Genomic DNA, 14,710 nt, shown 5'->3' with positions numbered 1-14,710 from the left:
ATAAAAAAGTTAATCCACTTTTTTTAGCAAAAAATACCAATTTCAGAAAAAATGTGAAAAAACAGACATTTCTGATATTTAATAGTCGTATTAAGAATAATTAGCCAAATTTATCCCCTATATATGAGTAGGGGTTTATTTTAGTCCTTTAACATATGACTTCGATCAATCAATTCAACTTAAAAATTAATGACAATTATTAAGAAATACTATTAAATTTTTTTATTTTTTTAAAAAAAAACAATCAATTTTTTCCACTTGAACTACCTATCGATTGGATTGGTTTGATCGAAAAATATTTATTTTTTGATAAAATCAATCGAACACAGTTAATTTTATTTGATCAAAAAATTAAGAAGATGAAACACCGATCGAACTCAATCATTTAAATATTTCACATTTCTTTGTTATAATAATCTAGTTTATCATTTGCTCGAAAGATTTTTTTTGTATGTATGTTTAGTAGTGCTTTTTCGATAGTAATAATTAGTTTTTAAGTTTATTTGGTTAATCATCCTAATAAAAGACGACTCTATACTTGGGGTGACTTAAAGTCGATACCTCCAAAACCCCTGTTGGTTCATTCATTCGATTAGTTAGATCAAAGGTAAATGTTTCTCTTTAGTAAAATGAAGTAATTAAAAATATTATTAATAAAAGTTGTGATAAGTATTATTTCATTTTCATGAGTATAAATTCGTCTTTGTTAAAAAACGATTTATCCTAAAATGAGACTTTTCAACGTGAATTTAGATTTAGTGGGACTCTAATATACTTACCGAATACCTGATGAAAACAAAACAAAAGTAATTAAAAATATTTATAATTATATTCAAACAAGATAAAATAATTAACTTAATTATAAACTAAGGACTTAAAACATACGATACTAATTTGGACAAAGTTAATTTAATAAGGCGTTAAACCCAAGATCTTTTTGAGACGATTTTCAAATGTTTCGTAAAAATAAACTAATCATATAGAGACTTACAAAAAACAACTCCAATTACAACTTACCAAACAATAATTTAGTAAAAGTTAAGTCAAATTAAAATTTTGGCGAAGAATCTCGAACGTATATAAAAATAAAAATCAACTAATTATATAAAACACAAATAAAAAAATTGTATCACTTAAAAATATTAAAAATCGGTTAAAGTTACTTTAAAACGACTCGAAAAACATTTAGAATTTTATAAAGTCAACTATTTCAAGCTTGTTTGAAATTCAAGAAACCTGTGAATTTTAATTTCTATCGGGGAGGGTCAAAATTAAGTGTCAACAATTGGCGACAACAACAAAAATAAAAAAAACTGACTTTTGGCAAGCAATAATATTTTGCAGTAGATTTGGAGTGTAAATAATACTTTGATATAATAAGAAGAAAATCATTGTATAAAGAAAGAAGTTGAGAATAAAAGGTCTCCCATTGCACTTAGCCAATTACATAATTATCTCTTCTCCAAAAATACATGTAGAGCTTTACTTAAAACAAGTCACAAATATATTAAATTCAAAAGTGTAGTTAGGACCTCAGTTATTAAACTCATAAAACTTAAATTCTAAATCGAGGGCCTCTATTCACGATAGAATGACTTCTAGATCTTGGATAGACGACGTTGTTAACGTCCGATTCGTTGAAATCACAAGGCTTGTTTTCATCAATTCTTCCTAATCTTCCTACCCTAGTGCTATAACTTCTCCAAGTAGATTGATTCTTCAACTCTGTGCTCTTGGGAAGTTGTTGAGGTTTTCTATGGGAAATTGTACATGACATGACACTTCCCCCTTGACCAACTTGTTGAGCACAATCGAACATTGTTTTCATGTAGAATTCTCTAGCTTTGCCTAACACCTTAAAAGGTGCCACAATATATTTGACTAATTTTTTCTTGGTTTTAGTTCCCATTTTTACACTCACAAAATGATGAATTGTGAAGAATTTGTAATATATTTGTAGATAATCTTGAATTAGACGGCAAAAGACGGTTTCAAATATTAAAAGTATTGTTTTAACCGCTTCATGAGAGTAATGACACACATATTATGCCAAAGAGTAGGAGATAAATTATCACACCAAACACACGTCTACCTTCTTTTAATTGTTCTACCAACGTTTTTAAAATGTGACAATGGAAAAAAAAAACTTGTTGACAAACAGTTGCACAAGAGCATGTCGTTAGTGCTCACAGTGGCGGATCTAGGATTGGATTATAAGTTTTTCTTTAGTAAATTGAAGTAATTAAAAATATTATTAATAAGAGTTGTGATGGAGTGATAAGTAACTCTTTCATTTTTATGAATATAAAGTCGTCTTTGTTAGGAAATGATTTACCCTAGAATGAGACTTTTCGATGTGAATTTAGATTTAGTGGGACTCTAATATGGTTACCGAATACCTGATGAAAACAAAACAAAAGTAGTTAAAAATATTTATAATTATATTTAAATTATCAAAATAAACCTATCCTATTTTCCTTTTATATTTTGTCACCGGAAAAAAGAGGTATGAAATTGAAATTATTTAAAAAACTCTCGTGACCTTCACACCATCTTCTTTCTCCCTCCTTCACTCCACCATTAACATCTCTTTCTCTCTCTGGTACCGATCTTTCTTCTAAGTAAAGCTCCATTTTCAGCAGAAATTCAAAATGGGTTTCATCATTTCCTCTTCGTATTCTCATATATTCTGAGATTTCCTATTTCTAATTTCTGAGCTTCTGAACACCATTTTTGCTTAGCTACACGAAGCCCCAAAACAAGAGAACACAAACCCAGAGGTTTTTAGGTGTTTTATTATGAGTTACACCTCATATCATGCTGTTTTGTCAAATGGGGTTTTGCGTTTTTTCTGTTTTGTTACTGTGGTTTCTCGATCTACTTCACTGGGTTACGACTTATTGTCTTTTTACCAATGTGAACTACCAAGTTCGAATTTTTAAAGTATTTTATACTGTTCTGTGCTTGTGGGTACATGGATCTTGGTGGGTAATTTTCTTTGGTGCTTGATTAGTAGAAAACATTGCTGGTAATTTGGGGGGGGGGGTAGGGAGCTTGCTAAGTTATCTGATTTTCATGAGTTTTCTGTGAGCTTTGTTGCATATCGTGCAATGTTGATCGTACTTTTGTGATTCTGTTGGATTTTTTATGATTAGTGTTGATTTTGGTTTGGGACTTCTGTTGACTATTTGTTGAAATTGGCTTCTTCTTTAATGTGGGGGTTATATGTTTTTGGACTTCTTTGATTTTTAGTAATCATGGTGTCACTAAATTGGTTAGGTAACTGCTGAAGTTATTGAAGATTACCGTTTAATTGAGGAGTTGGATGGTCTTTTTGAGAGCTGTATAGAGCGGAGATTATAATTTTGGAAAATGACTTCTGATATGCCACCAGTTAGTATGAGGTCAAGCAGGTCATCTTTTGGCTCAAGCAATGGATATGAAACACCTTCACACTATTCCTTTCCAACCTCTAATGGGGATGATTATGATAGTGATGGTTCTAATTTCGCTCCACCGTAAGCTTTCTTTGACCATTAGATTTACTTCTTTGATCTTATTTCATACTTTGATGAAAATGGTTAGTGTTATCTAATGCTGTATCTCCTACCTTACAAGTTATTGTTACCAACTGCTTTTTTGCGTTAATGTGCAGCACTCCGAATACTCTCTCATCAGTCCTGTCACCCGAACTTGCTGGTGCAATACCATATATTGACAGATTCCAGGTAAGAGATGACTTTGCAGAAAAAGAGAATCATTTTAGTCTGTATGCACACAACAAAGATTGGAGTGGCTTTTTTTCTTTTCTGAATTTTGTTAAGAACGACATGGTGGATCTCAATTATGCTTTGCTGCTACTTCAGAGAGGTAATACAGATTCTTTGTGGTTATAGGTTGAGGGTTTCTTGAAGGCTATGCAAAAACAGATTCATTCTGCTAGCAAACGTGGGTTCTTCCTGAAAAAATCTGTTGGGCCGCAAGTTCGAGAAAAATTTACATTTGAGGATATGCTATGTTTTCAAAGGGTGAGATTAAGCTATATAGCTCTTTACACTTTTGAAAATGTATCTCTCGACACTTACAGACTAAAAACAACTTGAATCTTGACAGGAACCCGTTCCAACATCAATTTTGAAAATAAATGGTGATCTCATTAGCAGGGCAGTTAAATTATTTCAGTCTATTCTGAAGTATATGGGTATTGATTCCTATGATAAAGTGGCTCCAATTAGCTTTGATGAACGGATTGAACTCGTTGGCAAGCTATTTAAGCAGGCCCTGAAGCGATCTGAGCTTCGAGATGAAATGTTTGCACAAATTTCAAAACAAACAAGGAATAATCCAGAGAGGTACTTTGACCATCAAGTTCATTGATTGAGAAATGGGAAGCTGATATTCACTTCTTTCTGTTTATTCTGTTGCTTTTAACTTGACAGTGTTCCTCACATGCTTGTTTCATACATATAGGCATTCTTTGATTAAAGCATGGGAACTGATGTACTTGTGCGCATCTTGCATGCCTCCGAGCAAGGAAATTGGTGGATACTTGTCAGAATATATTCATACTGTAGCACATGGGACTAATACTGATTCCGAAGTCCAAGTTTTTGCTATAAATACTCTAAATGCACTGAAACGTTCGATTAAGGCTGGACCTAGGCACACGATACCTGGTCGTGAGGAGATCGAAGCTCATTTAACTGGGAAAAAGCTTACTACAATAGTGTTTTTCTTGGATGAAACCTTCGAGGAAATTACATATGACATGGCAACCACCGTTGCTGATGCTATTGAGGTATTGTTGAATTTCCATATAGTTTACATACAACAAACCTTTTTTCATAAATTAGATGCTAATGTTTGAGTTATACAAACAAGAAATACACATGGGATTTATAATTTGGTAGAACAAAACATAATTTAGGAGATCCTTGTTTTTATTTTCCACTCATCTATCCAAGAGCTAATGGCATGTTTGACTCAGTATGAACTTAACATGAAAGTTGGAAAATCTCTAATTTATATGTGGACTATGTGGGGTTCATTAGTCATTCTTTGGTATTCAGGTTTTTTAATGATTAATGAGAAAAGTTGCACGGTAAAAAGTAGGATAACTGTAATTCTTGGTTATTTTATATATGACATATCTTTCCTTCGTTCATGAAAGTGAACACTGCTCTGAAGATACTATAAGAGGGAGGCGACAATGTGTGCAGGAGGGAGTAAGATAATGCTGCATCTCCAAATGTATTCTTGAACGAAACATCCTTGTAAAATGATTCTCATAAAAATATATAATAAACCTAATTGATAGATGATATGTAGTTTAAGATGTAATAGCAAGCCTTCATTTACAACAGCTTAAATAGTTTGGACTTACACAACTCAACACCTTAAGGCTCTGTTGAGTGCCCTAGGCCATTATAAACCATTTTTGCACTTACATGGCGCATGTGGGACTTGATATTTAACACTAAAATTTCCATTGACAGTTTCAGTCTTTGATCTTTTCCTTTCTTCTTTGTTCTTTTCCTTAGATGGTTTCTTTATCAATCTTTGCTTCCTTCCAACATACATCTCATGTCTGTTCTAAATCTATTATTCACTTGGCTTAGCGTTTAGTGGTAATTGACTTCTGATCAGTCAATGGACAGCTTCTTGTAGTTTTTCTGGAACTTTAACTTTTGTGCTATCTGTCGTTACTTCCTTTTCTCTTCTCTTTCTTAGACTCATTTTCTTAAGATTCAAGAATTTTTAAGTTTTGACTTATTATTAGTCATAGATGGCTTAGTCTCTCTAACTTGAATTTCAGAAAGGGCTTTGAGGTCATTTGACATGGTTTATTATCACTTTTTTAATTAAGAAGTCCTCTTTAAGCATTCTTATTTTCTTGGGAAGCAGATATATTTAACGTTGGATATGATGATAATGTTTTTCCCTTTATAAATTTTGTGAGACATACCTTCTCTTTCAGGAGGTTGCAGGGATAATCAAATTGTCTGCTCATGCTAGCTTCAGTTTGTTCGAGTGCCGTAAGGTTGTTACTGGTTCTAAATCTCCAGACCTTGGAAATGGTACTATTTCCATTCCACATTATTAATTCTTTTAAGGTTGAATATTCTGCATTTTAAACGTGTATATTTTCTGTAGAGGAGTATATCGGTTTGGATGAAAATAAGTATATTGGAGATCTTCTGGCGGACTTTAAGGCATCGAAAGATAGAAGTAAAGGGGAGATTTTGCATTGTAAATTGATTTTCAAGAAAAAGCTGTTTCGGGAGTCAGATGAAGCTGTTACAGAGCCAATGTTCGTGCAATTATCGTATGTTCAAGTATGTTAGTTTGCTTATAATAATCGAGCTATGCTAAATGTTCAAGTCATTGGTATACCTTCAAATCAAAGTTGATTCTACTATGTAATAATATTTGTTGTGTTCACAGTTACAACATGATTACATAATGGGCAATTATCCTGTTGGCAAGGAAGATGCTGCACAGATGTCTGCTTTGCAGATCCTGGTTGACATTGGATATGTGGATGGCCCTGAATCTTGCACGTTAGTAGTTCATTTTTTAACTTTTGTTCCTTTTAGATTATGCCTCATACTTCCTCCCATATTTGACTGGTCTCCAGATCCTTGTTCCTTCTCACTATTACTTTTCCTTTCAAAGCCTGAACATGTTGTAGTGTTTATGCCTTCTCTATATGCTAAGTTGTTTAGTTTTTTTCTAGTGACTGGACATCACTGCTGGAGCGATTTTTACCCAGACAAATTGCAATGACACGGGCAAAGAGGGAATGGGAATTGGACATCCTTTCTCGTTACAAAGTGATGGTAAGAGCCTTATCTAGGTCTTCTTGGTCAATGGATAATGTTCTAAGAAATTGAATAGAAGTTCTTTTATTGACTTTTTCCTTAATGATGCTTTTTATGCTTAACTACATGTGTTTTCATTAATTATAAAAGGTGTTCCTCCAATCAATACAACAAACTAGAACTATGCCTCAGTCCCAAACAAATTGGGGTCGGCTGGATGAATCATTGCCATTCTATTTAAGCCCATGTCATCACCACACAAGTATTCTCCAATCAATATTAGATTATCTATGTTTTCTGCATTTCTCAAAGTCATTTTTTGTGAGCAGGAAAAGAGAATTACCAGCAGTTCTCGGCTGTTGTCCCTGAATTACTTTTTAACTGTTCACTTTGTTCTATTTGTTTATTTTTTTCTTTTCATTGTGGCTAGTATCTCTTCATTTATTTGAAAATCTGCTAGCCAGCTATCCCATGATTGATGTTTAAATTACTTGGATTCTTGTGTTTGTGAACTGCTACCAACATATGGTTCATTCTTTTCTTCTCTTCAGGAAAATCTGACAAAGGATGATGCCAAACAACAATTTTTGCGGATCCTGAGGACGCTTCCTTATGGGAATTCAGTTTTCTTTGCTGTTCGAAAGATTGATGATCCTATTGGACTTTTACCTGGGAAAATTGTATTGGGCATTAATAAGCGTGGGGTATGATATAATGTACAGTGTCGCTTAACTGTTTTAAAAGTGAGATGTGTATTTACTTTAGGCATGATTTCTGTTTCTCCACAGGTTCATTTTTTCCGTCCAGTTCCAAAGGAATATTTGCATTCAGCTGAGCTTAGGGACATAATGCAATTTGGTAGCAGCAACACTGCTGTGTTCTTTAAGATGAGAGTTGCTGGTGTCTTGCATATATTTCAGTTTGAAACGAAACAGGTTCAAAGTGTTTCTATTACCAATGAACATGCTTATGTTATGAGTTCTTAGATTGTCATGTAATCTGACTCACGATTTCGCATAGCTTGACATCTCCATTCTATGCAGGGAGAAGAAATTTGTGTTGCTCTGCAAACACATATTAATGATGTGATGTTACGCCGTTACTCTAAAGCCCGCTCTTCGGCTAATGGTTCTGTTAACGGAGATGTTCCAAATAATCTCAAAACTACAAACACTGATATTAATGAAAGACGCATTCAGGATTTGTCTAGAGCCCTTGAAGAATCTCAGAAGAAAGTCAATGATGTGAGTGGTATTTGTTGTTGTAGAAGAAACTTATTTGCTTTTTGCGAAGTTAGAATTGAAATGTTTAACTTATAAGGTTTATGCTGCTGGTAATATGAAAACAGAGTTGACTTGTATATTAGAATATATTTCTCATCTCCTTCTGTCAGTTATCTCTCTGGCAAAATGTACATGACACTTATTTGCTCTACCCATTATGCATTCATCCATCTTTTCAATTACAATAGTCATATGCACATTTGCTTTGAGCTCATGGTCTTTGTACTGATAAGCAGTTGGTGGAAGATTTACATGAAAGGCAAAAACAAGAATCAGAGATGCAAGAAGAATTGGACAGCTTAAAAGATAACTTGAGTTCTGAGAAGCAAAATTTAGCAGCGGCTGCTTATGATTGTGATAAATTCAGATCTTTATGCGATGAAAAAGATGCTGAGCTTCAGGTGTTTGTTAAATGTGCTTGAATTTGATTTATTGAGGTGACAATCATCTCATTGTATTAGCCCATTCCTTATAGGCTGCCCTAACGGAGAAGCGAAACTTGGAAATGCGTCTTTCAAAGTTAAGTTCTCAAGGTTTGGAGAAAAATATTACGAAAGAGTTGGTTGAAGCAAATAACCAGGTAGAGCTATAAGTTTGTGTCTGGCTTTAAATTTTTGTTGAAATAAGTTGGTGAGTTTAATAAACCTACAAAAAACAAACTTATGTGGCTTTCACTTGCAGGTCTTACAGAAGATCCAAGAAGAGTTGAAAGCTCGTACTATGGATTTGCGTACTGCAGAAGAAACAAAGAGGAGGCTTTTGAGTGAAAAAGCGTCACTTGAGGAAAAAGTCATAGGACTAGAAAAGAAGAAATCAAATGAGGTATGTTGCCTCAATGTCTTTGTATTTAGCATGCATTCTATATTTATATTGATATTTTTATTCGACTGCACTGATTTTTTTGGAGTACAGATGGAAAACCTTCAGAAAGATTATGAAAAAGAATGCAAGGGGCTGAAACTCCAAGTCTCTGAACTTCAAAGGAAACTAGAAGAAGCCAAACATGACTTGATTGGTGCACAGTCTAGTCTTGAAGCTAAAGACAAGGAACTAGAAATGCTGCAGAATAATTTGAAGGAGCTTGAGGAGCTGAGAGAAATGAAAGAGGTGAACATCTTGTACTAATATTTACAACAACTATGGTTCTATCCCAAGTCAGTTGCTTTCGCTTATGTGATCCTCAGTACCCATTGGTTTTGAATTGCAAGGGTTCATGATTCAAAACTAGTTTTATACTGGCAGTGCACTTACTATACCCTCTTCCTTTTGATATTTTGGAACTGGCAATGTTAGCAAGCTCTTACAGCCAGAGTTTATGCTTAGATATTTGTGTTATAATATATTCCCTATTTGTTATGGCATATCAAGCATCATATTTTCATTTTTAATTTGACAATTATTTAACAGGATATTGATCGAAAAAATGCACAAACTGCTGCCATCTTGAAAATGCAAGGGGCTCAATTGGCAGAAATGGAAGCACTTTACCGGGAAGAACAAGTTCTAAGGAAAAAGTATTTCAACATAATAGAAGGTAAAGTTACCGGCCTTTTTTTTTTGCTCCACTGAACAAAAATTATTTGCTATTTCTATTGAAGTGTAATGTTATGGACCTTACTCATGTCTCAGATATGAAAGGCAAGATCAGAGTCTACTGTAGATTAAGACCACTTTGTGAAAAGGAAATTATAGCAAAGGAAAGAAATGCCATCAGAAGTGTTGATGAGTTTACTGTTGAACATTTATGGAAAGATGATAAAGCAAAACAGCACATGTATGATCGTGTCTTTGATGGAAATGCCACCCAAGATGATGTGTTCGAAGATACTAAGGTAAGCAAGAAGTCAATTGATTTCGCTGAGAACTCCGTTAGGATCTAATCTATATTGCCTACCATTTTCTAAGTTTGACATGTTGGTGGTGCAGTACTTGGTTCAATCAGCTGTTGATGGATATAATGTTTGCATATTTGCATATGGACAAACTGGATCTGGCAAGACATTCACAATCTATGGAGCTGATAGTAATCCAGGACTGACACCAAGAGCTATGTCCGAACTCTTTAGAATTATGAAAAAAGACAGTAATAAGTTCTCTTTCTCTTTAAAGGTAGACTCTTCCCATTCTTTAAAAGATTATGATAGGTTTTTATTCCGGCTTTAATTAATTTAGGTAGTACATCAATTATGCTTCAAATTACCTTACCTTATAAAGAAGCCACATTAATTATGCTATGCTTCAAGTTTTTAAATTTCCACTTCTTCAGTGAAACATTTATTACAAAAGTTGTCAAGACTATGAGTGTTTGAACGTTTTCACCTTTTGAGAATGAGTAAATAAAAACAAATCATTTTTTTTTCAAAAAAATCTTTTCAACTTGTTTTGTTTTCATAAGATTTCTCTCCTTATTCGGTGCTTGTAAGTGATACAGTACCTGAATAGATGGATTTCCAGAAAGCTCATTGTAAACTCATGAGTGTTTATGAACTTGTTCAGGCGTACATGGTAGAGTTGTATCAGGATACGTTGGTGGATCTTTTATTGCCAAAGCAAGCAAAGCGCTTGAAATTGGATATAAAAAAGGACGCAAAGGTGATTGTTATTTGGAGCTTCTCAAATTATCAATACTTAATATGTCAATAAGTCCTTGCAGTTCTCTTTTCATTTTACTAAGCTTGGATAAGCTTATGTTTATCTTTTAATTTTGGCTCTTTTCAAAATTTGGCTCAAACAGGGCATGGTTTCTGTGGAGAATGTGACAGTGGTGTCTATTTCAACGTACGAGGAGCTTAAGACAATAATCCAAAGAGGATCTGAACAGCGTCATACGACTGGAACCTTGATGAATGAGCAGAGTTCAAGATCTCATCTTATTGTTTCAGTTATTATCGAGAGTACCAATCTCCAAACTCAGGCGATTGCCAGAGGGAAGGTAGGTGTATCACACCCTTCTGCTTAATTGCCACAATTTGAACTAGTGCGACTTATATGATGTGCATTCTTGGGAATTTCAAAGTGCATCTAGATAACAGATAGTGATATTGGTCCCTCACTTTTGCTTTAGTTTGAATATTAAACTTCTTCGCATCCTTATAGTTTGATGGAGTAGCTCTAGTTTTATTTCTTAGCATCTTTAGGTAGATCTTAGAGCTAGTATATCTTAAAAGTTTAGCTTTGTATCTTTAGCTTCTGCTTTATTCTTTTCTATGTGTCTGCAGCTGAGTTTTGTGGATCTTGCTGGCTCAGAAAGAGTTAAAAAGTCTGGCTCAGCTGGCAATCAATTAAAAGAAGCTCAAAGCATTAACAAGTCCCTGTCAGCACTTGGTGATGTTATAAGTGCATTATCTTCAGGAAATCAACACATTCCTTATCGAAATCACAAGCTAACCATGTTGATGAGCGACTCGTTAGGTGGAAATGCTAAAACCCTGATGTTTGTAAACATCTCTCCAGCAGAATCAAACTTGGATGAGACTCACAATTCCTTGACGTATGTTCTTTATTGTTTCATTTCTTCATTGTGTTATTCATATTTACATGAGCGAATAACTTTCCTCCTTCAATTGGTCATGTCAATCATACGACTTGTATTCAAGGGTTATAACTTATCTGGAAATTTGGTTTCCATGCTTCACAGGTATGCATCAAGAGTTCGTTCTATTGTAAATGATCCCAGCAAAAATGTTTCCTCTAAGGAAGTCGCTCGTTTAAAGAAGCTAGTCTCATATTGGAAGGAACAAGCTGGTAGAAAAGGAGATGATGAGGAATTGGAGGAAATCCAAGACGAACGACCAACTAAAGACAAGAACGATGGTCGTTATTCCATGTAAAACCTCTCGAATTGAACACGCGGAACGAAAATCAAGTTGAGCATCTTGTTTAGCTGCCTCAAAAGTGTGATGAGGAAAATAGTGAACAATTGAACAGCTTGTTCAAGCTGTGTTACCAAGTGGTTTGAGATTTTCCTTCTCAGAATTTTGTTGTCTGATTGGGTGGCTTAAAGAAGTTAGTTTAGGGAGTCCTCAATCCTCATGTTGTATAGAGTTATATGTGTATATTATACTTAAACAAATCAATCAATGGTTAACTTCATTCTTTCTCCCCAAATTTTTTGTGCTTTGTTTTGGATATGGAAATCCTAATTATTGTTGATAATTATAATACATAATTAGGCTAAGCAGCCCTACTTACCAGATTGATTTGTTATAATAGTTGGTAATTGTTCTTGACGGCTGCATATACTTTATTTGTAGAGTGATCGCACATATTCAATAATGAAAAATTATATGTTAAAACATAAATAAAAATAAAATTATCCAAATTATTATTTTTAAAGAAACATGACAAATAATTTGACGCAAAGAAAATATAATAAATACACTATTATTTGATTTTTGTTTTTCTGATGTATGTTTCAAATGTGTTTGTATGTCCAAAAGAAATGAGAGAATCATGCGGAGAGACCGACGTTGTGTCCCTTTCTAATTCAAAGCATCTAAATTCTTCACGTTTTTAGTCTCGTCTATATCTATCTCAATTCATGTGACAGATTAAAATTTACGCATCCAAAGCCTTCACGTTTTTAGTCACATCTACGTCTATCTCAATTCATGTGATTTCCGAAAAAGGGAGTTTTTTCATTTGATATATAAGAACAAACTCCAAGTTCAAAAAACAAAAACAAAGGTAAGAGCCAAAAAAACAAAATGGAGAGTGAAAATTCAGTGCCAGTGATTGATTTAGAGGATTTTCCAAGGCAATCATACAAGTTGATTTGGGCCTGTGAAGAATGGGGTTGTTTCAGAATTTTAAACCATGATAAAATCCTTCCAGTTTCACTCATGGCAGAGATGAAGGAAGTGGTGAGGACATTGTTTGATCTTCCAACTGAAATCAAGAAACGCAACAAAGATGTACTACCAGTATCTGGATACAGGGGTCCTAGTGAAAGAAACCCTCTTTATGAAGCTTTTGGTCTCTATGATATGTCTTGTGTTGAAGATGTAGATGAGTTTTGTACTCAGTTGGATGCATCTCCACACCAAAGGTTTGATTTTTACTTTTTTAAGTTTCTTGAAAATGAAAAAGTTAAGAGTTTATTGCTGTTTTTGTTGGAAAATAGCATACACAGCGGAAGCATTCCAGAATCATACATCTTGCATGAATATAAATAACAATCACAAATAGTTATCACATACAAAGTATGCTGAAAATTAACTCAGGATTACCTCTTGAAGCGTGTGCAGATATCTTGAAGTAAATCCAACTCCAGTTCTATAGTCTTCTACAGTGATCCCAATCAACAATTGAACTCTCTCAATACTTGGGTGGGCAAGTATTGTATAGAATTCTCTCATCAAATCTAGGTTAGAAAAATCCCTATTTATAGAGATGTCTTCCTAGTCCAAAGAGGAGAGGAAAAACCAATTCTTTTTCTTTTAGAAGATGTCTTCCTAGTCCAAAGAGGAGAGGAAAAACCAATTCTTTTCCTTTTAGGAGATGTCTTCCTAGTCCAAAGAGGAGAGGAAAAACCAATTCTTTTTCTTTTAGGAGAACTTGAAAACACACGTTTTCCTCCAAAGAAAAAGAACGCTACTTTTCCATCTTCTACTAGAAAATAGGATTCTGAGTTCTAGTTAAATTGGGCACTGGAGGGACCACAGAATTTATTACTGAGGCTTCCTATTATGGAAATAATTCTAAATAATTAATTTAAATTATTCTTACCATAATAAATTACAAATCATTCCACTAAAAATTCGTAATTGAACTCCTCTATTTATTTCGAAATTCACCACTAAACACTTATTTGATTCCCCATGTTAAGATTACCGATACTAATCAATAAATTAAATTACTGACGAATTTAATTCAATGATTAAATTCTTTTAGAGCAATACTTAACTTATTTCATGTGCCAGATTCATAAATCTACCGGCCGGGTTTACACATGAAAACTTACAAGCTTCTCATAAAAGGTGTATCATCAATCTCTATACTGAGACATGGATTCCATCAACTAACTAATTATTTCACCAATATATATTATTATCATCCAATTTACCAGGCATATTGACCCATCTCAGAATCTCACCTTTTAATAAATCAAAATGATAAATAATATATACAGATCATAATCGTTATATCAAGATTAAGAATATAAGTACATTTAATAGTTTAGAGAATATGTTTTTATCAGTCAGTCTAAAACAACTATCTCTGCTTGGTCCCGTTCAATACATACCAAATGCACTAGCACGAGAAGTTAGAACTATGCCATTCTCATAATCAAGATAAATTACATTTAATCTCGTGCTACAATCTTTCTGATGATTTTGTCCAAATTTCCATCTATGATTGTGAACTATAAATTTTAACTTATAAGAACTGATGATTTAATCTTCTGTGTATAAGCTTAAACTCTATACACCAAATCATCTACTATATAAGTTAAGGACACATATATGACAATTGATCTATTTAATGTAACACTTTATTGAATTGAATAAATAAATAAACAATTGTTCAATATTAATACTATATCAAAACGCATGGTTAATAGTATATCCTAACAATCTCCCACTTAGACTCATAACCATGCACCTA

The 14,710-nt window shown here is 33.7% G+C and overlaps 2 protein-coding genes across 6 annotated transcripts in view; both read left to right on the top strand.

Moving 5' to 3' along the window:
- The first annotated feature begins 2,491 nt into the window (after positions 1-2,491).
- LOC107011132 (kinesin-like protein KIN-14E) lies at positions 2,492-12,211 on the top strand. 5 transcript variants are annotated; one of them, XM_015210500.2, is made up of 24 exons: positions 2,492-2,602; positions 3,280-3,518; positions 3,656-3,728; positions 3,897-4,028; positions 4,114-4,352; positions 4,471-4,798; positions 5,978-6,077; positions 6,154-6,335; positions 6,445-6,560; positions 6,737-6,839; positions 7,373-7,525; positions 7,610-7,756; positions 7,865-8,065; positions 8,341-8,505; positions 8,580-8,684; positions 8,786-8,926; positions 9,017-9,211; positions 9,512-9,638; positions 9,734-9,936; positions 10,031-10,213; positions 10,601-10,696; positions 10,839-11,036; positions 11,323-11,594; positions 11,742-12,211. In XM_015210500.2, the coding sequence occupies exons 2-24, from the start codon at positions 3,373-3,375 to the stop codon at positions 11,932-11,934; spliced, it is 3,798 nt and encodes a 1,265-aa protein (XP_015065986.1). In that variant the 5' UTR covers positions 2,492-2,602; positions 3,280-3,372; the 3' UTR covers positions 11,935-12,211. The 5 variants fall into 5 exon arrangements, with proteins under 5 accessions (XP_015065986.1, XP_015065984.1, XP_015065985.1 ...); XM_015210498.2 differs by having other exon boundaries at positions 2,518-2,780; XM_015210499.2 differs by having other exon boundaries at positions 2,518-2,788.
- A 348-nt stretch (positions 12,212-12,559) lies between these two features.
- Positions 12,560-14,710, top strand: part of LOC107009643 (2-oxoglutarate-dependent dioxygenase DAO-like) — a 36,331-nt gene continuing 34,180 nt past the window's right edge. The window contains exon 1 of the mRNA XM_015208991.2: positions 12,560-13,151. Within this exon, the coding sequence (XP_015064477.1) occupies positions 12,811-13,151 (341 nt within the window). The 5' untranslated portion in view covers positions 12,560-12,810. The remainder of the gene's footprint in view (positions 13,152-14,710) is intronic.

The sequence above is a fragment of the Solanum pennellii genome, chromosome 2 (genome assembly GCF_001406875.1).
Source record: "Solanum pennellii chromosome 2, SPENNV200".
Lineage (NCBI taxonomy): Eukaryota > Viridiplantae > Streptophyta > Magnoliopsida > Solanales > Solanaceae > Solanum > Solanum pennellii.
Note: the sequence above shows the minus strand (reverse complement) of the source record. Positions and strands in the feature narration are given on the sequence as shown.

Coding starts and splice junctions, on each gene's coding strand:
- LOC107011132 (XM_015210500.2), top strand. CDS start 3,373: ATGACTTCTGATATGCCACCAGTTAGTATGAGGTCAAGCAGGTCATCT. Junction 3,519..3,655: donor GGTTCTAATTTCGCTCCACC/GTAAGCTTTCTT, acceptor GTTAATGTGCAG/CACTCCGAATACTCTCTCAT. Junction 6,561..6,736: donor GATGGCCCTGAATCTTGCAC/GTTAGTAGTTCA, acceptor GTTTTTTTCTAG/TGACTGGACATCACTGCTGG.